General features: G+C 60.6%; 4 protein-coding genes across 4 annotated transcripts; all 4 read left to right on the top strand.

Annotated features, from left to right (window-relative positions):
• Positions 1-3,918: 3,918 nt before the first annotated feature.
• On the top strand, positions 3,919-5,607 carry LBRM_15_1170 (hypothetical protein, unknown function; the record flags this gene model as incomplete). Its single annotated transcript, XM_001563515.2, has 1 exon — positions 3,919-5,607. The coding sequence occupies one exon, from the start codon at positions 3,919-3,921 to the stop codon at positions 5,605-5,607; it is 1,689 nt and encodes a 562-aa protein (XP_001563565.2).
• A 1,074-nt stretch (positions 5,608-6,681) lies between these two features.
• LBRM_15_1160 (putative inositol/phosphatidylinositol phosphatase) lies at positions 6,682-9,060 on the top strand (the record flags this gene model as incomplete). The annotated part of the gene is made up of 1 exon (XM_001563514.1): positions 6,682-9,060. One exon carries the CDS (start codon positions 6,682-6,684, stop codon positions 9,058-9,060), a length of 2,379 nt encoding a protein of 792 aa, XP_001563564.1.
• A 958-nt stretch (positions 9,061-10,018) lies between these two features.
• On the top strand, positions 10,019-10,357 carry LBRM_15_1150 (60S acidic ribosomal protein P2; the record flags this gene model as incomplete). Its single annotated transcript, XM_001563513.1, has 1 exon — positions 10,019-10,357. The coding sequence occupies one exon, from the start codon at positions 10,019-10,021 to the stop codon at positions 10,355-10,357; it is 339 nt and encodes a 112-aa protein (XP_001563563.1).
• A 2,222-nt stretch (positions 10,358-12,579) lies between these two features.
• Positions 12,580-20,844, top strand: LBRM_15_1140 (putative protein kinase; the record flags this gene model as incomplete). Its single annotated transcript, XM_001563512.2, has 1 exon — positions 12,580-20,844. One exon carries the CDS (start codon positions 12,580-12,582, stop codon positions 20,842-20,844), a length of 8,265 nt encoding a protein of 2,754 aa, XP_001563562.2.
• Between the last annotated feature and the right edge of the window lie 461 nt (positions 20,845-21,305).

Here is a 21,305-nt window from a genome sequence, read left to right as displayed (position 1 = left end):
CCTCTCTTAGTCTTGCTAGTGTTTTTGATTCAACACTCCCTAATAATAGCGCTGACCACCGCACCCTGGCAGTAGGGGGTCCAGTGCCCCCCCACTCCTTGTAGAAAAAGTAGCGTGACCTGCCACTTGCCCTTATTAAGGTGTACGGCTGTGCTGACTATTGATGTCGGAAGACAGGCCTGGGATGGCGCTGAGCCGAAGAGACATGCGGGCCATCATCACGCTGCTTCCCGCTCAGTGTGCGGTGTGTCCATGAGAAGAAAAAAAGGTGTACACACCCCACCCACTGTGTCCCCGGCCTTTGCTGTGCTGTGGTGATGTTGATCGTAATGCTGGTGCTGGCCTGCGCTGCGTGCAGCTGCATTGCAGTGGACTGAACGACCCGTCAAGGAGTGTGGGGCCGAGCCACAACACCCCTTGACGGGTCGTCGATACAGGCCTGTACTCTGCAAGAGCCGCACTTCACTACACCACCGCCTAAGGCCTGCAAGGCACTTGGTCTCCCGGGTTTCCAGCATTCTGGTGCAGCAAGGGAAGAGACGCACTGTGGTGACGTCTTCGTGGCCATACAATAGGCCCTATATGTGCTTGGAGGCTCCCCCTCCCGTTCCTAAAAGACGTAGTAATGGCGCTCTCGCATTGCAGCGACGACCCTACTCGTCGGATATATCTTGCATCCGTGTTAACTGGTTAAAAGGGACCAGTTAACACGGGAAACTCTCCATTAGATGCCTAAGTGACGCCGCACCCAGTCCACGTCTTATCGGAACGGTGCGACGACTCGCGCCGCACGTTGTGTGGCTTGAGAGGACGCCTCGACTGGACTGGGGCCATTTTATACGATAGGCTCAATGGCAACTACTTGGCATGCATAAAGGATAAAAAGACACCTCGACATGGCACAGCGCAGGCGAGGCTACGGTGACACCACCGCACATCGCATTGGCACTTGACTGCTTCACCTATAATGGGAGCACCATCACCATGACGTCGAGTGGCCACTGTGCTGTCAGGTTCACGGCCCTCTTTGAGGAGGGATATGACCTGGTGCCGCCAGTAATAACTGGTGCTGAATTATGCTCTTTCCACAAAGCCAACTGAAAGCAGTACTCCACCTTCACTACCAAATCGATCCGCGAGGACCCTGCCCACCAAAGCGACAGAGAAGCGGAGACACACGAGCTCCAGAAGGCCGCGCTGACCCCAACCACCACCACAAGCCGAAGGTGCACCAGGGAAGCGAAGGCGAATCGCGCCATGCAGTGACACCCACCACAACGCCACCACACACACACACACACACCACCACCACCAAATATTCCTCTCTCAGTGATGAGGTGGCATTCATGACTAGACTAACAGCAGCCGCCACCCAAAACGCTCTCATCTGGCAACGCCTCCCACCGCGACCGTTCGAGAACCCAAAACTAACGTCATCAGAAGCCGCTCCTGAAACGAAGGTACCCTGTGCGTCGCCCGAGCACTGCCCTCCCTCGGCTATGCTCATCACAGAGACCCAAAGAGCCAGCCCTAAAGGATGGGTACAGTCCTGCAATGCCCTGACCCCTCCCCCGTAACCCTCAATTCTGGATACGCACTCAGGCTATCCGTGCCCCCCCCCTGCTCTCTGCGCGCACCAGCAGTGAGGCCAGGCCAACGCATTGGTGAAGATGTACCAACAGAGGCCAACGTCACATCCGGCAGCTCTCCCCCTTCGCGCCCCACCGGGGCCCAGCCCCACACCCTTCAAACGGCTCACAACGTGTAAGCTCGAGATGGCATTCCGCGAAGTTCACTGCAGCTGGGCCCCAGCATCGATAAAATTTGCTGTGAGAGCGTCAATGCCCTCCCGATGCAGGGCAGAAGCACGCCGCTGAACATGTACAACCAGAGCGTCACCACCGGCTGCGTCCCCCGCCACGTGGAAAGAGGAACTCATTGTGCTACCTCTGCAGAGGCCGCACAAGTCCGACGATGGTCTCACATTCAGCTGCCCGTTGCTGCCGACAAGCAATCTGAGAGGTTACTCGAGCAAATACTCTCGCAACGACTGTGCGATCATGCGGAAGGTGTGCTGCGTCGTACATTGACATTCCCCACTTTACAGGCTTGTCCACTCTTCGCCGTTGTGCTTCAGTTCGCAACGATGAAAGAGGAACGGAAGTGAGAGGCGCATGCGACAGGGTAGTAGTGGTATCAGCATTTATGCCCGAGTCGCCGACGCCAACTGCATGGATTGCAGGCCTGGTCACCACGTCTCAGGTACAGGCGGACCACCTCCTGTTACCCGCATGACAGACACCACAGCCTCCGTCCTCGGCAGGACCCTGAAGGCGGCCCGCTCGGATCAAGGCGTGCAGTCCACCCGAGTCCGTGTGGCGCCGATCGCGCAGCACGTATGCGACGGAGGGACAACAAAAGCCCCTTAGGCCCATGGCCCCACCCACTGGCAGATCGGATCGCCCGAGGACGACGAGGGCTTGACCGCGGTGCTGCACAGAGGCAAGCGGGTGGGCGGTGGTTTCTGTCCGCGTCTGTTTTGCTGACGTGTTCGGGGGGTGGAAGAGAGACGCTGAGGGACGAAAGAGAAGGCGGCGGTGCACCCATGGATGGTGTGCGGTGCGAGATGAGTGGAAGTGATTCTGCACGTTGCTGCGTCTATCATCGCTTTCTGCTTGCAGCGCCTCGCACCACTCCCTCCCTTCTTTCCTGTTGTCCCTCCCCTCACGTATGTCTCCAGTTCTTCAGATGCATGCGTGTGCGTGCATCACATTCGGGCATGTCAAAGAATGTATGTTAGATCCGTATAGGCCTCTGTGTTGATGAGTATGGAGGAACTCTCTTAATGTCATTTGTGGGAGGGTTGCGCCTGTGCTAGCGTCTCGCACGTCTGCTGGTTTGCGCGTGGCGAAGCCCTCCTCTAGTAACCTTAGCGCACATACCAGCTCATGCGCAGCTCTGCACTCCTTTGCTTCTTGAGAGGTTTCCACCCCACCCGCCCTCCACTTCTCATGATCGCTGGAACTTTGCACTTCTATTTACCTCGGGCCTGCAGATGTGTACCGCTCACTCCTCGCCACCACCACCACCACCCCCCCCCCTCTTATCTTATCTTCATCTCCACTCAGTCGCTTTCTTGCTGACTCACCCACGCGCACACCCGGAGAGCAATGACGGAAAGACTGCTGCTCCATACGGCAGGCTGATGTGATTCATGTGAATCGTAGCGCCCGCAGCAGGAGGGAGCTCGCTAGCAGGTGTGTGTGTGTGTGTGTGCCCTCTTCTTCACCTCACTTGTTCCCTTTCTCTCCGGGGGTGCACAGGACACCGCTCTTTCGTCTTTCACCACTGCCCCCTCCCCCTCCCTTCGGGCCCCTCCACCGAAGTGGAGCTCGTGGCGGCTAACACAGGAAAGGGGGACTCGGAGAAGAGACAAACGTGAAACAACGTGGTGGAGTCGTTGTTTACTTGGTTCACGCGAAACTAAAAGGGCGAGTGGAAGAGGGGGACCGAAGTAAAACAAATCAGCGGGGCAGAAAGCGATGGTGGGAGAGGAGCGCAGGGATTGGGAATGGATCTACCTCGCTTCCTCGGTCACAGCACACACGAACGCGGAAGAAGGGCGTTCGCTGTGCATATGTATTGAGGGAAAGGGCGACATCCTCAAGCACACACACACACGCACGACGACAGAGCATCGTGCAGACCGACAGGCACACCCATGCCTACGACTTCGCGAGTGCAGCACAGGTCAACGGACCCACGCACAGGGTGTAGTCCAAGTTGAACCTTAGCTGAGGCTGGCGCTGGTTGTTTTGTGCGGCGCGCCATGCCGCCCCTTCTCTTCTCCTTCCCACGCAATGGCCATCTGACCTCCGCCTTGCCTTTTCAACCGTGCGCGTACATGCAGGCACACACATGAACAACCTCCTCCTTCCCCCCCCCCCCCCGTCTCCCTCTTTCCACACTACCCCTAACCCTTTCTCTTCGCCCTCCCCCGTGCCAGCACGCCTCCTCTTCGGTTGCGTTGCGTGTATCTTGAGCAAGCACTGCGTGGAGGGCCTCGACGAGATTCACACGCACACGCGCACACGCAGGCCGCCTCTTTCTTCGCTCCCTCGCATCCGTCTTCGCCGTCGCTGCCCACCCACCCCCCCACCCCTCACGCCTGTGGCCATCCTGCAGTTGGGTCAAATGGTCAAGGAAACGGTCCTCTACGACGAGCTCGGCATCTCACCGGATGCCACGGAGCAGCAGATCCGCTCTGCCTACCGCAGCAAGGCGCTCCAGTATCACCCCGACAAGAACAACGGTGACCTGGCGGCGGCGGAGAAGTTCAAGAAGGTGTCCGAAGCCTACGAGATCCTCAGCGATGCGGACCGGCGCAAGCAGTATGACACGTTCGGCCGCAACGGACCCGGCGGCGCGGCAGGCGGCAGCGGCGGCTTCCCCGGAGGTTTCGGGCATGGCTTTGGTCCGGGGATGGACCCGATGGACATCTTCTCCTCTTTCTTTGGTTTCCCTGCCGGTGGCGGCCCTGGAAAGTCGCAGCAGCAGCGGCCAGCGAAGCCGTCCTTCATCTTGGTCGAGCTGCAGTGCTCCCTAGAGGAGCTCTACTGCGGGACGACGAAAGTGCTGCTGGTCCGTCGGCGACGTCGTTGTCCCACCTGTCAAGGCCACGGCACGTCGAACGGCCGACCCAGCCCGGTGTGTCCGCAGTGCAAGGGGAATAAGACAGTCATGAAAAGCCTCAGCTTCGGCGGCCTCATGACGTACCAGCAGTGCCGCTGCGACCGCTGCCAAGGCCTTGGCAAGCTCCCGATCCAGTTCCCATGTGCACGATGTGGACCAATCTACGATGCGCACCAGCGTGCGCAGCTATCCGGCACCCTCCCCCGAGGCGTTGTTGAGGAAGAGAAGAAGATGAAAGTCACGATTGCGCCAGGCACGGAAGATAGCGACGCGTTGAATTACCCCGGCCAGGGTGATGAGCTGCCTGGCTTTGACGCCGCTGGCGACATACTCGTCGTCGTTGTGCAGCTGCCCCATCCCCACTATCACCGCCTGAACAGCACCGATCTTCTACTTTCAAACTGTCGCTTGCCGCTCTGGTCTCTCTTCCGCGACGCCTTCTCGATCCCTGTCGAGCTACTCGACGGCCGTGTGGTGCGTCTGGCATCGCCGCTGCGGGAGGACAACGTGCCGCACTTTCTCTTCGACTCACACCACGTCTTTGTTGTGGAAAACGAGGGTATGCCGCTGAAGGCACAAACGAAGGGCGGCGCGGCGGCCGATGAGAGCGGTGACGGCAGCGGCTCGGCGGCCGGTGCGGCGCATCTGAAGAAGGGGAAGCTGTACGTCTGCATCAACGTTGTTTTCCCACATTCGCTGACGCCAGCGCAGATGGACGCCATCACCAAAGTGCTTGGCGGCAGTGGCGAGTGCGACCGTGATGCCATTGCCGGGGATGCAGACAGCGTAGTAACGCTGCAGCCGCACCACGGCCCGGCGCCGAGCTGGCACAGGGTGGATGCGGAGGGTAACGCCTGGTACAAGCCCCGCACAGCGGCTGCCGCTAAGAGAAAGAAGCCGACCAGGGCGGCGTAATGAGCGGCAGTCGGCATTCGTGCAACGGAACGTGTAGGTGCGCTCATGGGGGTCGCCCTCTTTGTATCAACGCGCACACCGGCAGCTGGAAGCAAATCCAGAGGTGGCGCTCCCCCCCCCCGCCCTCCCACCCCGTCCTTACTTTATTCGCTTGCTTGCTGCTCCCTACCCCGCACATTAAACAAGCGTGTCATCGAGTCGCTCTCTCTCTCTCTCTGGGGCTGCTGCTACCTCCTCATCGCTTCTTCCCCCTTGCTGTTGTTGGGTCTGAGGAAGAGAGATGCTCGGAGCACGGAGGACTGGAAGAGAGGGAGAGGAAGACGGGGGAGGGTAAAGGGTGACTCATCTTTTGGTGGTCATCCTGGTAACGGTTTGCACGTCACAGGTCTGCGGTGTGTCGGCGCCGTCTGAGTGTGAGTAGTGCAGAGATACTCTCCCGTTTCCCCCCCCTCCTCCTCCTCCTCCTCAGTCTCCGCCCCTCCCTCTCTGCGCTCTTCTTCTTCTTCCGTCGCTAAGGACGTGCGCCAGTCGCACGCCTCTGCTGCGGCGGCGCGACACCGCCACAACAACAACAACCGTGTTGGGCCATCTCACACAGTGCTCCGCCTCGACTCGTGCAGGGTGCGCTCATCATGCGCCCTTTTTCTTGTCCTTCGCACGGGGCAACGTGCAAATGCGGCTCGCAGAGGTGCAGTCGTGTTCAACTCACGCTGCTGCGTTGGGGAGGCGTCGCTGCCGCACAGGTTGATGAAGTAGCGCAGGCGCAGTTGCACGGAGTGAAGAGCTGCACAAAGGAAAACAATGAGGGGGGAGGGTGCGAGGTGGCCAAAGCCCAACCGTTGTGGCGTCTCTCTCCCCACTCCCTTCCCTGTGCCCACACGCCTGCATACTGTCCTTGTTAGGTGCACATGCACCGTCAGCCGTCCATCGCGGTTGGCAGCCACGCATTACTCATCCCCTCTCCTGCCCTCCCTCCCTCCCTCGAGTTCTCTCGTTGCGCCATCGTCATTGACAGTATCGCCACCTGCAACTCATCGCCCTCGCCCTCTCTCAAACTCAAACTCGCAAGCAGCCATGTACCCCGGCCTCCCGCGTGCCTTCCCTAACCCGGAGTGGCAGAACGTGGAAGACATCTTCCGCCAGCGCACGGCATTTGGCTTTCTCGCGCCAAACGCGAGAGCCTCCGCCACTGCCGATCCTGCCATGGCCGCGGACGCGTGGGTGCAGCGGGAAATCGGCTATTACGAGGTCAACTACACGACGGTAGAGGACTTGAGCGTGTGCGTGACCTCCTTTAATGTCGGATGCAAGAAACCCGTGCTGCCGCTGACCAGTCTTGTCTGCCTCACCAGCAGCGGTGGTGGCACAGACGACGCACCAGCGCGGCCGACGGACTTGATCGTCGTCGGCATGCAGGAGGTGGACATGAGTGCGACAGCGCTCTTCAAGCAAGAAACGGAGGCGGCCTCGCCGTGGGTAGCTGGGCTGAACGCGGCAATCGGCGCCGACAGTAGCAACAGCACTGCAACATCTTCGTCAGGTGGCGCAGGCGCCTCTCCGTACTACGCCTTTCCGCCAAAACAGCTCGTCGGTCTGCTTCTCTGCGTGTTCATCCGTCGGCCGCTGCTGTCCGCCGTGTCGGAGTTCAGCATGGCGACGGTGGCCACAGGGGCCCTGGGCTCTATGGGAAACAAAGGCGCCGTCGGCTTTCACCTTGTGCTGCACCGCACGTCCATCTGCGTCATTACGGCCCACTTGGCGGCCGGGCACGACAATGTGAGAAAACGCAACGAAGACATCAACACCATCTTCAGGAGCATGGACTTCAACGCCGCCCGTCGCGCCGAGACGCAGATGAGTGCCAGCCCCAACGCACCAATCGATGAGTCCGCCTTTCTCGAGCTCTACCCTCGCGACCACGACATCATCATCGTGGCCGGAGACTTGAACTACCGCCTAAGACTCCCGTACGAGACTGCCGTGCATCTAGCGAACTCTGGGCAGTTCAGCGAGCTGCTGGCGCACGACCAGCTGGCAGCCGAAATGAAGAACCCGCACACGCCATGGCTGAACTTCATCAACTTCACACCAACGCACATGCCCACGTACCGCTTCGACATTGGCACCGATGTCTACGACACAAGCGAGAAGCGCCGCATCCCCAGTTACACGGACCGCATATGTGTGTGGTCGCGTCGCAAGTCGATGGAGTCTCGCATCCGACTAGACCGCATCTCCGCCCTCATGGAGGTGCGCAGTAGCGACCACAAACCTGTGCAGGCGCTCGCACGGATCCCGGTGAGCGTGGAGGTGCCGGCGCAGAAGGCGCAGATAGTATCGTCGCTGCGGGAAAAGGTTGCCACCATCGGCTTGGCGCAGGCATCGAGTGCGAAGATATCCCTGAGCATGTCGAAGGTGAACTTTCAGGCTCAGTGCTTCCACAACTGCGGGACGCAGGAGGTGGTCACTGTGCAGAACAACGGCAACTGTGTCGCTGTCGTTCGGGTGGTGCGGCAACGCGAGGGGGACTACTCGGAGGGCAGCTGGTTGCGCGTCACCCCGCAGGAGCTCGCCATCCTTCCAGGGGAGTCACAGGATGTTCAGATCGAGACAGCCTTTCACCCGCGCTGCACGCTGTGGATGGCCGCCTGGCGCCCGTACCAGGGCCGCGGCAGTATTGAACTCAGCTCTGTATTGCTGTTTTGCTGCCGCAACGGCCCAGTGCAGGCTGTCGAGTGCCAGTGTGTACTGAGCCCGAGCGTGTTCGGCAACGCATTGGAGAATATCGCCCTTCTACAGGACACGCCGTGCGTGGAGGCATACGCGCAGAAGGCGGACTTTGAAGAGGTGGTGCGCCAGGTGCGGCCACACGTGCCGAAGGAGCTGTGGTACCTCGTCTACGTCATCGCGCAGCACCCACGCGAGCCGGGCCTCTTCACCCGCTCCACCAACAAGGAGGTGTGCCGTCACATCATGGAGCTGCTGGACACGAAGAACGCGGCGCTGCCAGTGGACACAGACGTGCATTGCGCCGCAGAGTGTCTTTTGGCCTTTCTCAAGAACCTGCGCGAGCCAGTGGTGCCATATGCGCAGTATGCCGCTGCCCTCGCCGCGGGCCGTGCCAAGGGTAAGGCCCCGCTGCAGTTCCTGCGTCAGCTGCCGACGATGCACGCGAATGTGTGGCTCTACGTCTTGTCGTTGCTGAACTATCTTCTGAGGCCGGTGAACAGCTCCGACAACGAGCTTGACGCGCCCCTCCTGGCACACATTTTCAGCGCCGTCTTGATTGGCCGCCCCACCGATGCGCAGGGGGCCATTCCTGCTCGGCTGCAGCAGGGAGGCGGCGTTGACCAGCAGGTGCGGCAGCAACTGCAACAGGAGAGCGACGACGCCCTAGCTCTCGTAGAGTACTTTCTCAGCACCCCACCAAGTATGTTGGCCGGAGTGGAGTAACGCAGCTGAAGTGCGCATGGGGGGGCATTCAACTCCCTTTCCTCTCCTCCCCTCTCCAATGACAGTGGTGGCTGTGATGTCTGGCCCAGGCGGCGGATACTCCTCTTGTTTCTCCGCTGTGTGTCTCTGCGCTCTCATGGCGCTGCTCCCGCTGTGCTCCATTTTTGCTGTTGCTCGCCGCTCGTTGACCGTTCGCACGTTAGCCGCCGCCTCGTCTTCTGCTGTGTGGTGTGCGTCTTCTTCCTGCGTATGCCGGCGTGTGCCGCACCAGTGCGCTGTCTTCCCCCTCCCTCTCCCTCTCGCCAACGATGGCGATTACCATGATGAAGGGAGTCGGTGGTGCGGTGCCGTTGCTCTTGTCCCCCTACAGAGATGAATAATGACCCCCCAAAGAAAAAAATAACCCACACAAGGGAGGGCGAGAAGTAGAGACTGAATCAAGCGAAAGGTGCGAGATGCTCCACTGCGCACAAAGCACCTCGCGATGTCACCTTGCCTCGGTCAACTCCGCGCCTCCGTCTCCTTCCTGCCACCTCCTCTCCTCGTGCGTTGAACGTCGATGCCTCCAGTGGAGGGGAAGGGGGAGGGGACAGCGCACGTAGTCGATGATCCTCTCCGCGCGCACGCTGCTCAACTGCTCCGCTTTCTCTCCCACGTCTCTGCCCATGCATTTCCACCCTTTTTCGCTCTCCTTCGTGCTCCCTTCCCACGTCGTCGCCACCCCCTCTTCTTCCCTTACTGTGCCATCGCTCTGTTACTGCTTGGCACGCTCACCTACTCCCACCACCACCACCATTATACTCCATCGGCTCTTGGCACCGTCTACACCCGCTACTCTCTCTCTCTCTTTGTGACTCTACCCACCCTATATGCTCCAGTGCGGTTCATCCTCAGCTTCTCAAGTCTCTCCTCACACCCTCCCTCTCTCGTTTGCTTGTCTTCTACACCACTCTCCACCATGTCCACGAAGTACCTCGCCGCGTACGCTCTGGCCTCCCTGAGCAAGGCGTCCCCGTCGCAGGCGGATGTGGAGGCGATCTGCAGGGCCGTCCACATCGATGTCGAGAAGGACACCCTCTCCTTTGTGATGGAGAGCGTTGCTGGACGCGACATGGCCACGCTGATGGCGGAGGGTGCCGCGAAGATGAGCGCGATGCCGGCGGCCGGCTCTGGTGCCGCTGCTGGCGGCGCTGCTCCTGCTGCGGGTGCTGCAGCCCCGGCGGCCGCCGCGGCGAAGAAAGAGGAGGAGCCCGAGGAGGAGGCGGACGATGACATGGGCTTCGGTCTGTTCGACTAAGCCAAGCGGCACCTCTCGAGCTATGACGTGTGTGACAGAGGGCGCCTCTCTCTCTCCTCCACACACCTTCATTCTCGTGGAGTCTGAAGCACCTCTTGCCCCCCCCCCCTTCGTCTTCCTTTATCTCAGCTTCCATTATTTGCTCTCCCGCCTCCCCCGCGCTTTCTTCTTGCACGCCACTACCGTATCTCTGCGGGTGTGGGTGTCTCTCGTCATGCCGCATAGCGAGCTGCTTGGTTGTGGGGACAAGGAATGTGGTGTGAGTAAATGAGCGGACGGAGCCCTGCGCAAGGCAGAGAACTCAGGAAAGTGGTACCGACACGTGCACACAGAGGAGAATGCATGGATGAGAGAACGAGGTGTCGCTGTCTTCATCCCACTCTGCCCATTCTCCTCCGCGTCTGCCTGCGTCCTTTTGATTTTTCTTTTACTTTGTCTTTGGCCACTGTTGCCGTCAATGCACAGCAGCACACACACGCGCGCGCACGCACCCCATCCGTCTCCTCCAGCTCGCGCGTGTGTGTGTGTGCCGCTGTGCACTCGCCTCACCTCTACTCGCCAAGCAAAAGAGAGAAAAGGAGGCAGAAGCAACGAAGGGGACACGAGCACACGAGCGACGGACGTCTTGAGCGGTGCCAACAGACACCTAGACTGTGTGTCACCTGGGTGTGGGTGTCTCTCTCTCTCTCGCTGCGCCAGCCAGCCCTCCCCCCACTTTCCGTGCTGCTGCCCTCCTCTTTCTCTTTTCTCCAGCAGCTCTCTCGGCTTCCAGCGCTGCTGCTCACTTTCTATCTCTTGATACCAGTACTGTGTCGGTGGGAAGGAGGGTGAAACTCCCTCATGTCTCGCTGTGATGACGGTCCAGCACGCTCACGTAAGCCACCATTCGCCTTCTCCTCCACTGCTTTCACATCTGCACCCGCCACTGTCTCTCTTTTCACCTCCCCCCCCCCCCCCCCCCCACACACACACATACACACGCGGTATCATTGCTGTTGATGCTGCTGCTGCTGCCCACCCATGCGTACTTGCGATTGCTCTTCTCCGCTCTCCTGTGTGCCGCTGCAGAACAGACGGGCGTCGCGAGAGACGGAGAGAACCAAACAAACCACGAAAAAGGGGGAGGGTGAAGCCAAATACTCGAAGCGGTCTCACCCGGCAGCTCGAGAAGAGGCGCACACACGCCCTCCGTGTAGGTGTAGTCGTGCCAGCAACAGCCCTACCAAAAGGAGAGAGAGAAAAAAAAAAACAAAAATCCCGCCGCGCTGCACTCCTCCGCGACTTTGCAACGACGCAGGCAGCCATACGAACGTAGAGTGAATTCGTGGAAGGCATACGAAGAAGCTTGACGGGCCCTTATCATCATCTGCGGCGGCTGTTCTTACCCCGTCCCCTGGGCCCTTGTGTGCGCACAACAAGAGAAAGAGAGACGCGATTAGGTGTGGTCGTCGAGACCTAAATCAGTGGCTACACACCAGTTCGTGTACAGGATCACTGGCAACTCAGGCTCGCACTGCCTCACTGGTGCGGCTGCCACGAGTCCGTGCGTTTGTGTATAGTTACGAGTGGGGGTGTTGGAATAGCTGTGTGAGCGAAACACGGTGGAACTGCAGCTGTTGGTGAGTCGGTATCTGTGGGCGTGCTTGCCCTACTCACTTCCACCTCACACACACTCACTCACTCACTCACTGGAACGGACTCCCTTGTGCGTGCGTGTGTGGGTGTGCCAGTCGTTCCCCTTTCTCTCTGAGTGTGTCCGCCACGTCGTCAGCGCCGAGCTGCGCGACACCTCCCTATTCGGGCCTGTCCCGATCTCTTTTCTGTCTGTCTTCCAGCCAGTACGGTTTGGCCGCCGTGTGCCTCAGCACCCGGGCCCCCACTACCCCTCGTGCTGCCCGCTTCGTGTGCTTTCTTCTTCTTGCTGTCGTTGTTGTTGTATCTTCGGCAAAGGCGTCTCTCCCTCTTTCCCTCTCGCTGTGTCTGCGTCTCCGAAATCTCTGGGTGAGGGTGTGCGTCTGTAGCTCACTTTTGCTGTTGGGGATCCGTGAAGGCGACGCTCATTTTGTTTTCTCTCTCGCTCTCTCTTCTCACCACATCAGGTGAGTGGCGCGTTCAGTTTCTCGCCCCGCCTAGCTGGCTCTCGGCCTGGGTCCTTCTCCTCTCCCTTCTGCTTTACGGTCAACATAGACTTGTACCCTGAGCCCACACAGGCAAGTGGAGCGATGGACCCTGCTGGACGGAGCTTCAGTGGAGAGCAGCAGCAGCAGGCGAGTGAGGCGACGGGTGACGCAGGTCGTGATACGGCTAATGCACCGCTGCTGCAGTGCGCAGAAACGTCGCCGTTCGAGTCGGAAAGCTCGAAGTGCTCAGGGCTTGCGTCACCGCCCCCCTTAGCGCCTCTCTCCGTGGCAGTGCGGGTGGTCCCCACGCTCGCAGCGGCTACGACGAGCACAGCTTCCGCCACTTTCGCCGCGCCAGTGATCGTTAGGTCCTCACATGACTTGTCATCAAGCTCTGCCACACCCCCTGTAACCGAAACTGCACTCATCAGCGCGTCGGCGTCGTCGAACTTGCGCGGTGGCAATGACACTGATGGAGGCGATGCGAATGAGGGAGAGGAAGAGCCGTTTCTCACCAACGGCTCCATCGCGTTGGCAGAGTTTACGAGCCTGCTGAACCCTACAGAGAACAACGCTATTCTCAAGGAACACATCATTCACATGCTCCGTGATGTGGACACCGAAGAAACGCTGATGCGTATCGCTCACGCGTTGGAGACGCAGGAGACGAGCGAGACGCCGGTGGATGTCAGTACCACGATATGTACGGAGTCGTCGCACGACGTAGAGTCCTACACACACGCGTCGCAGAGCACGGTGACCTCGATGAGCATGACGCAGGGTCGGCGCTCCAGTGTCCTGTCGCGCCGAGAGGCCACCAGCCTTGAGGAGTTCGCTGGCCTCTCGTTTCTGCGCTCGCGGCGACGCACGACGTCGCCCAGCGCGCAAGACTGCCCATCGTTGGCGCAGCCATTGGAGAATAGGGGCCTGTACAACCAGTCCGCACGCGGCCTTGGTGGCCCAATGGACGTCTCCTTCAACTCCCACACGTCTGCCGGCACGCGTGAGGAAGAACTGCAGAGGTCGAAGCAGCACGATGATCCCCCGTCAGCCTTCATGGCGACCAGCGAGTCTCAATTTAGTGAAACGACCGCGACGCTGCTTGACGACCCACTGCTGCGCGAACTGCCGGAACTTCCAACTTGCATCCAAAGCGAGGGTCGACGTGCCGCGGTATCGGCGGCGCCGTACACGTCGCCATTCGACATCATCAGTGGTGATGCGCCGGCCACGGCACCGCTTCCCTTACGCGTTGTGCCCAAGACTGCGGCGGAGGAGCAGCAGCTGCGTCGGCTACTGCACCGCTGCCACAGCTTCTCCTCCCTTGAGGCAGACACCCTTGAGGCCGTCCTGAAGGCTATGGACAAGGAGATACATGCAGCCGGCGCGGCCATCTTGGAGCAGGGGCAGCCCACGACGGAGAAGCTCTACCTCGTCAGCGAGGGCACATGCGAAGCCATTAAGAACGGCAAGTCGCTCGGCCCGCTGCAGCCGGGCGGGACCTTTGGTGAGCTGGAGCTCATGTACAAGCAGGCCATGTGCGCGGCAACGATCCGGTGTGTGACGCGGTGCGTACTCTACACGCTAGACGAGGCGAGCTACCACTGCGCTGTCATGTCAAGCTCACTGCAGAAGCGGCGCAGATTTGAGAAGCTGACAATGAGCGTGCCTTTCCTGCGGGGCCTGCCGGACTTTGAGCGGATGAAGATTGCCGAGGCGCTCGAGACGCGGGTCTACAAGCACGGCAAGACAATCATTCGCTTCGGCTCGCCTGGCAACTACATGCACTTCATCGTCGAGGGTGAGGTAAAGGTGATTGGGAGGAACAGTGGTCGTCGAGTCGAAGTAGTACGCCTGCGCGCCGGTGACGTCGTCGGCGAGCTTGAGTTTCTCTTTAACCACCTCACTGTGGCAGACGTTGTGGCTACGTCTCGCGAGGTTCGGACGGCATGTATTAGTCGCGAGCACTTCGAGCTCATTATCGGGCCTATACAAGACCGCCTGAAGGAGTTCATCGCAACCTCCTCTACCTACGAAAAGTACTACGTCTCTGAGGTGGCGAACGAGAGTGTACGCAGCGAGCTCAACCGCATCGAGTCGTCGCGCAAGCATCGGCGCGTCGCCTCGCATGATGAGTGGACGACAATCGGGGTCACCGATCCACACGGAGAGGTGCTGCTAAGCGCACCACTAGCGCTGCTCCACGGCAAGTGTGGTGCCTCCAACAGCGACTCAACGGTCAAGGGTGGTGCTGACGCGCATGGGCAACGCAGGCAGGCAGCGGGGGACTCGGACCAGCTGTCAATGGGGCTGCTGCGGTTCCCCTTTGCGCCAGTCGCGGGCAAGGATGTGGCCGTGTTGGCTCTCCGCGAGGACGGCCTCATCATCTACTGGAACTCAGTGCTGGAAAGGCTAATGAACTACTCTGCAGACGAAGTAGTGGGGCAAAACATTTACTCCTTTCTCCTCTCGGAGCGGGAGCAGCAGTCTATGTACAAGGCCATCAACGCGGCGCGCAACTACGCTGGCGAAGCCGAGGCATTTTTGAAGCAGCCGAACACAAAGTCGATCCAGTTCACGCTCGCCCGCAGCGACGGCCTCACGAAGACGACCATTCAACTCACCATTGCCCCGCCAGTCGTGTCAGCCGGCGGCAACGCAGCGGAGGTGGTGTTGGGCTTTGGCAAGGAGGTCAGGGAGGGGCCACAGAAAATGTTGGAGCAGCCGCAGTGGCTCTCTGGTCAAATTCGCACCATTTTGGCGGACGGCACACAGACTTTCGAGGAGCGACTGGAGTGCATCGCGGAGACGCTGAACAACTTCGAGTCCACCTACCGCGCGATGACGGTGTCGACGGAGCGGTTGCGTGTGGTGAACATACGGCAGATGATGGGGCATGTTCTCATGAACTTTGGCGGCGAATGCGTGAGCCGCGGCATTTCCGTCCGGCAGCTCTTTGAAGGGCTCCCGTCGGAGCGCGCCTACCTTGACGCTGACTTGCTGCCAAAGTGCTTGTGCTACGCAATGAAGTTGTGCCTCAAGTACAGCGACCCCGGCGGCAGCATCGTCTCCATCATGACCACCGTCACGGAGAAAAATGGACTCGAGTTTTTGGTGATTAACTTCAACCTGACCGGCGATGGCATGCCTAAGGCGATTGCAAAGTTCTTCGACTCGTCGCTGAACAAGCACAGCGACTCTTGCGCAACGCTGAGCCTCGAAGTCGGCGAGGACGGCGACAGCGACGACGACGACGGTGAGAACTACGCAGAGGAGTCGACAGAGCTACGGAAAACGATGCGGCCTGGGCTGCGGCGCAAGCTGCTCCGTGTGCAACGTGCCGTCGAGGACCAGGGTGGGACGCTGCGCATGCTCCGCAACCCGCAAGACTCGAACATCGCCTTTCTCATCCCCTTCATGCCGGCGAGCGAGCAGGATGCCGAGAATGCCTTCGTAGAGGAGTCACTGAGCACCTTGGCCGACTCCACCAGCGCAAGTCAGTCGATGTCACTGGCAGGGATGGGCAACGGTATCGGACCCCCAACCGCTGCGGCCACAGCAACTGGTGCCGGCAGAGGGCATAGTGCAACTTTCTTGCCTGGCGGCTACAGCAAGGCTGCCGGGAGTGTGTCGTTTGCAGCCACCCCCGCGGGCGAGGCCAGTGGACTATCGAACCAGTCGGTGCCCGGGTCCGCCGTCACCGTGCCTGGGCAACCAAACTTCAGCTACACGACCTGCCTCGCAGAGGACACGCCGGCCCACCGCATCATGCTCTCTTCATTCCTGTGGGAACGCCACCACGCGGTCCTGACGGCTTTCACCTTTGAGGACGTCGTGGGTCTTGCCGGAGTCGCCGACATTCTCATCATTGACCTACAGCAGTCTGCCATTACCTCCCCGCATGACCTCGACCCCATTACGCGGCTGCGCGAGATGCTACGGCACATGGCCGTGATCATCACCGCCACCAACTTCGACCTCGTCAGCAGTGACACGTATGCGGCGGCCGGCTTCATTACACTGAAGAAGCCGTGCACCCCTGTCCAGGCCATGAAAGCGATCCGCCACGCAGAGGAGAAGTCGGCCGTTGTGAAGCTAGAAAGAATGCGTATCGAGCAGACACGTGAAACGCTAGCGCGCAACAGCCGCGGCGCCTGGCGTCACGGGGCCCTCCTCGGGAAAGGATCTTCTGGCGAGGTGTATGAAGCGTACGACGTGCTGACAGGCGGCAAGATGGCCGTGAAAGAAATGCGACTGGGCAATAACGATGCCAAGATTGAGCAGTTTGTGCAGGAGATCAGCACCATGTGCAACCTGCAGCACCCCAACATCATCCACTACTTCTACTGCGAGGAGAGCAAGGAGCAGAAGGTGATTCGGGTGTTTATGGAGTTCGCTGGCGGCGGCACGCTGCAGTCACTGCTGAAAAGAAAGGGAAAACTCCAGTACGTTGAGCTGCGGGCGCTGCTGCGGGATGTGGTAGAGGGGCTTGCGTACATTCACTCACAGCACTACGTCCACGGCGACATCAAGACAGCCAACGTGCTGCTGAGCAGTGATGGCAAAGGCAAGATCGGCGACTTTGGCACGGCGCGCACAGTGCAGGATGGGGAGCTGCTATACGTGATGCAGGGCAGCCCGCTCTACATGTCGCCCGAGTGTATGTCAGCCGGGGAGGAGGACGAGGAGGGCAACCGAATCGGCTATGGCTTTCCTTCCGATATATGGTCGCTTGGCTGCGTCGCGATGGAAATGGCGACAAACAAGCCGCCTTTCGCGCACATCAAGTCTATTAAGGGGCCCGCAGGCTTGACAAACTTCATCACATCGCTGACGGACGTCCCTGACTTGTCGCCGCTCTTCAAGTGCCACCCCTCCATCGTGGAGTTTGTCTCAGCGTGTCTGAACCCTGACCCGAGCCAGCGCGCCTCCGCGCAGGACCTGCTGCAGATGAGCCTCTTTAGTGAGTCGACGCATGGCGACCGCAACTCCGCCGTGAAGGCACTGAAGCGGGCGCAGCTGCTGCACGTGCTGAAGAAGTTCGTAGCCTTCCAGGAGCCCCAAGAGGCGGATAAGCTGAAGAAGCGGCGTAACCGCCCCAAGGTGCGCCGGCTCACCTCCGACTTCTTCAGCTCCAACAGCAGCCCCAGCGACACCGCTAGCAGCGGCAGCGCGGGGAGACTGACGTCGACAGCCCCCTTGAAGTCGGCGCTCGCTGCGGAAGTTGAAGGAGTAGCTGGCGAAAAGCGGTGTCAGGGTGCAACCGCCGCAGTAGCGGAAGGAAACGAGGACGAGTCCGAGACGGACGTCCCACGGCACAGCGACAAGGCGGCGCTGGCGGCGAGCGGCACCTCCCAGACTCCCGACGGCGCGAGGGCTGCTAGAGCAAGCGCGGAGGCGTCATTGTCCAACACGGTCACCGCCGCGGGCAGCAGCTTGAATCTAACGGCATCGACCTTCAGGCGCTACCTGCGCAAGTGGGACTTCTCCTCCACATCCTCCTCCTCGTCTGCCGAGTCGAATAGGAGGCCGAAGGCAATGGCGCCCGCTGCGGGTGGAGACGGAGGTGCGCAGCGCACTCCCCAGCGGCACTGCGACCCCGTCACAGGCGTCGCTGGCCAAAACGACAAGGCTGAGCCGGATGCGCGCAACCCGAAAGCGGAGGTAGCGTATGAGCTCTCTCCGACCCCGAAGAAGCGCTCCAAGACGCGCTCTCGTCCGCAAACACAACTGCCACTGCCAGTGCGGAGCTCATCGCATCAGCAACGGGACCGAGGCAGCACCACCACCATAACAACGAACAGTACTGAGGAAGCCTTCTTCGCGACGTCGTCGAACAGCAGGAGCAGCAGCAGCAGCAACAGCGGTCGCACGCCCAATAAGGCTAGCTCTCGCAACGAAGCCGTTGGCTACACCCCCAGCTTTCCTGGCCGACGCCGCAACGTGATGCTGGATGAGGCTGGCAACATCGTGTCGTTTGACCAGCTGCGGAGCATGACGAGCGGGGCGACACTGCCGGACAGCAAGGGCGAACAGCACGGAGTCGGTGTTTCCACTGGAAGGGGTGCTGAGGTTGCCGCAGCGGCGACGGCCGAAGTCACCGCTCCGCCGCGCACACCGCTGTCCACTCTTGGTGACGTGAATGATCACGCGCTGAGTCCAAGCAATGCCATGGGTCTCGTCAACGCGTCCTTCGCTCAGCCGCCAGGCAACTTCTCATTCTTCAATTATAGTTTCAACAAGAACATCAGTTTTCTGGGCGCCAACATGGACGAGGTACTGAACAGCGCGGCAAACGATTTCCTCAACCACCTTGCGGCGAACTCGCACACGAACAATGCAGCGTGCGTCGAGACGGTCAGCAGCGCCGGCAGCGCGGGGCAGCCGTCCTCAAGGACACTCCTGTGTGGAGAGAGGTCAGGCAGTGGGCGAAGCCACGCGGTGCCCTCTAGCACAAGAGAAGGGGAAGGTCACACCGATTGCACAGTCGTCGTGACCAGCCCACTGGCAGGGGCAGGTCATAGCGAAGACTGCAGCAGCGTGGCGGAGACGCCGTCGCGGCAGCGGGGCTGGACAGTGAGCCGCAGCCCCTCCACCCGAAGTCCGCTGGGTGTGTGTGGGCAGGGCGAGCCGGCACTGATTGAAGGCGGAAACGGGGTGCAGCACAGCGGGGCCACGTTGCCGCGGCCGCAGACACCGCCGAATCTCCTGTCCATGGCAGCGACACCCGCTGCTGCCTCCCGCTCCCTTTACCCCGTCTCGAGCCAGCTGGGCTCCGCCTCGTACACCTCAGACGATGGCACCGCCAGCATCACACCGCGTGCTGATAGCGTGCCTCTTGTGGGGGCTGCCGCCCCACCGCATCGGCGGCGCCGCGTACGGCCGCCGATAACCAACCAGTCGTTCTTTGTGGTGGAGGACCGGTCGTCCGTGTCCTTTTACGGCGGAGCGCAGACGACGTCGACGCTAGCAACCCCCTCCAACATAAGCAGCGCAAGGATGCCCGGGTTCAGCGCCGGGAGCCCTTTCTCGCACGCCCAGATCAGCCTCACCACCCTGTCAAGCGTGGCCTCCGCAGACGGCAGCATCACCGGAGGCATGGCAGGTGATACGAACAACAGCGCCATGCTTCAGCAGCACTACGCAAGCGTCGCGGTTGTAGCGCCGCCGCCGGTCTTCTCCACCTTATCGGTGAGCAACGCGCGGGCAATGTGGCAGCAACGACGGCGCCACAGAGCTGCCGGCAGTCGCGGCGGTGGGGGAGGTAGCAGCGTCAGCAATTTCCGCCCCTCAGCACCGCTGAGCAGCGAGGGCAGCGTCTATCTGACGGCGGCCGATACGCACCAGGGAGACGGTCAGATGGGGCGAGCGGCAGACGCTGTCGGGAGCCGTGAGGGTGATGATGACGACGACCTGCCCAGCGCCGCCTTTGCCTCGATGCGCTCCGGCTTCTCCCGACAGTCATCCTTGCGAAGCTCCCCCTACCTCACAGCAGAGACCCTCTCTGCGACACACGAGCAGGACATAAAGCAACGCCGCGCCAAAGGTGGCGACACCGCCACGCTCGGCAGTGAGGACCGTCGGAGTGCCGATGCACGAGACGCACCGCTCTTCAGCAGTCCCACTACCGAAAGAGAGCCACTCCTCCTCGCGCACCTACGGCACATTGAGGAGGCACTGCAGGATGTGCTGTCGCAGCTGCAGGCGCGGCAGCGTCAGCACATCCCGCAGCTCCGCCTAAGGGAAAGTAGCAGCCCAGTTACCGAGGTACAGGACAGTTTCGACTGCGCGCCGTCTTCCACCGCCATCACGGCCTTTCAAGCCACGCTGCCGCAGAGCGCGATGCAGTCCACGACCCTTCACAACGCCACCCTGCTCCCGCCTGCGTTCGCTAGCAGCGCGTCTGAGGTGGCCACAACAGCGACGGCGGCCCCACCGCAGCACAGCGGAATGGGAATCAACATCGTTCCTGCCGAGCTGCCGCAGCTGCTCTCATCCCGTACGGCCTCCGTGATGATTCCGCCATCCAAGCAAGGCATGACCAACCCGCTCGCAATGCGGGCATCACCACCGCTGTCGATGCACCGTAGCAATCCTCTGTGGCCAACAGAGGACTGCTACGCAACGGAAGTACGGGACCCGGTGCGCCATAACTCCACGGGAGTGTCTGACACACTACTCCCACCCAGCGTGCCCGGGCGCAGTGCTAGCAGCAGCGGCGATGATGTGACTGTAGAGGACCTGCTGCACAAGGTGCTGCAGCGGGTGAATCTACTTTTAGACGAGGTCTCGCATCTTTCACCGCCCGTCACGTCGTACTCATCACCACTGACACCAACGACGACGAACGCATCGCAAGCCTCGTAGATGGAAAAGATCGTGTGTGTGTGTGTGCCGCGCGAGTCCTCTGGGTCACACTCTTCAGTCTCTCATCTGCCACCCGCCTCCCAATCGACGTCTCCTTTTGGTGTTCCTTCAGGGGGGCGGGGCCTTTGCTCCCATCACGTCTCCCCCTTCCTCTCTCCGCGTGACTCAAAGCAGAAATAGAGAAGAGACTCACGCACAGCGCAAGCGAAAGTAGGAGTATGGGCGCTTGGCACCCTCCTCCTCTCCGACCCCACGCCACTTTTGCACCCCACGTACGTGGGCCGATGGACGAGAGCTGAACGAGTCCTCGCCACTACCTCCATCGACTCTCTCTCTTGGTAGCCCTGCCAGTACGTGATAGCGAATACCTGTCCGTGTAAGAAACTTATGCGCGCCTGACCCTCTCTCCTCTCTCCGTCGCCAGCGCCTCGCTCGAGTCGTGCGCGGCATCAAACGTGCGG

This window comes from Leishmania braziliensis, chromosome 15 (genome assembly GCF_000002845.2).
Source record: "Leishmania braziliensis MHOM/BR/75/M2904 complete genome, chromosome 15".
NCBI classification, from domain to species: Eukaryota; Euglenozoa; class Kinetoplastea; order Trypanosomatida; family Trypanosomatidae; genus Leishmania; species Leishmania braziliensis.
This window is presented reverse-complemented; position numbering and strand designations above follow the sequence as displayed.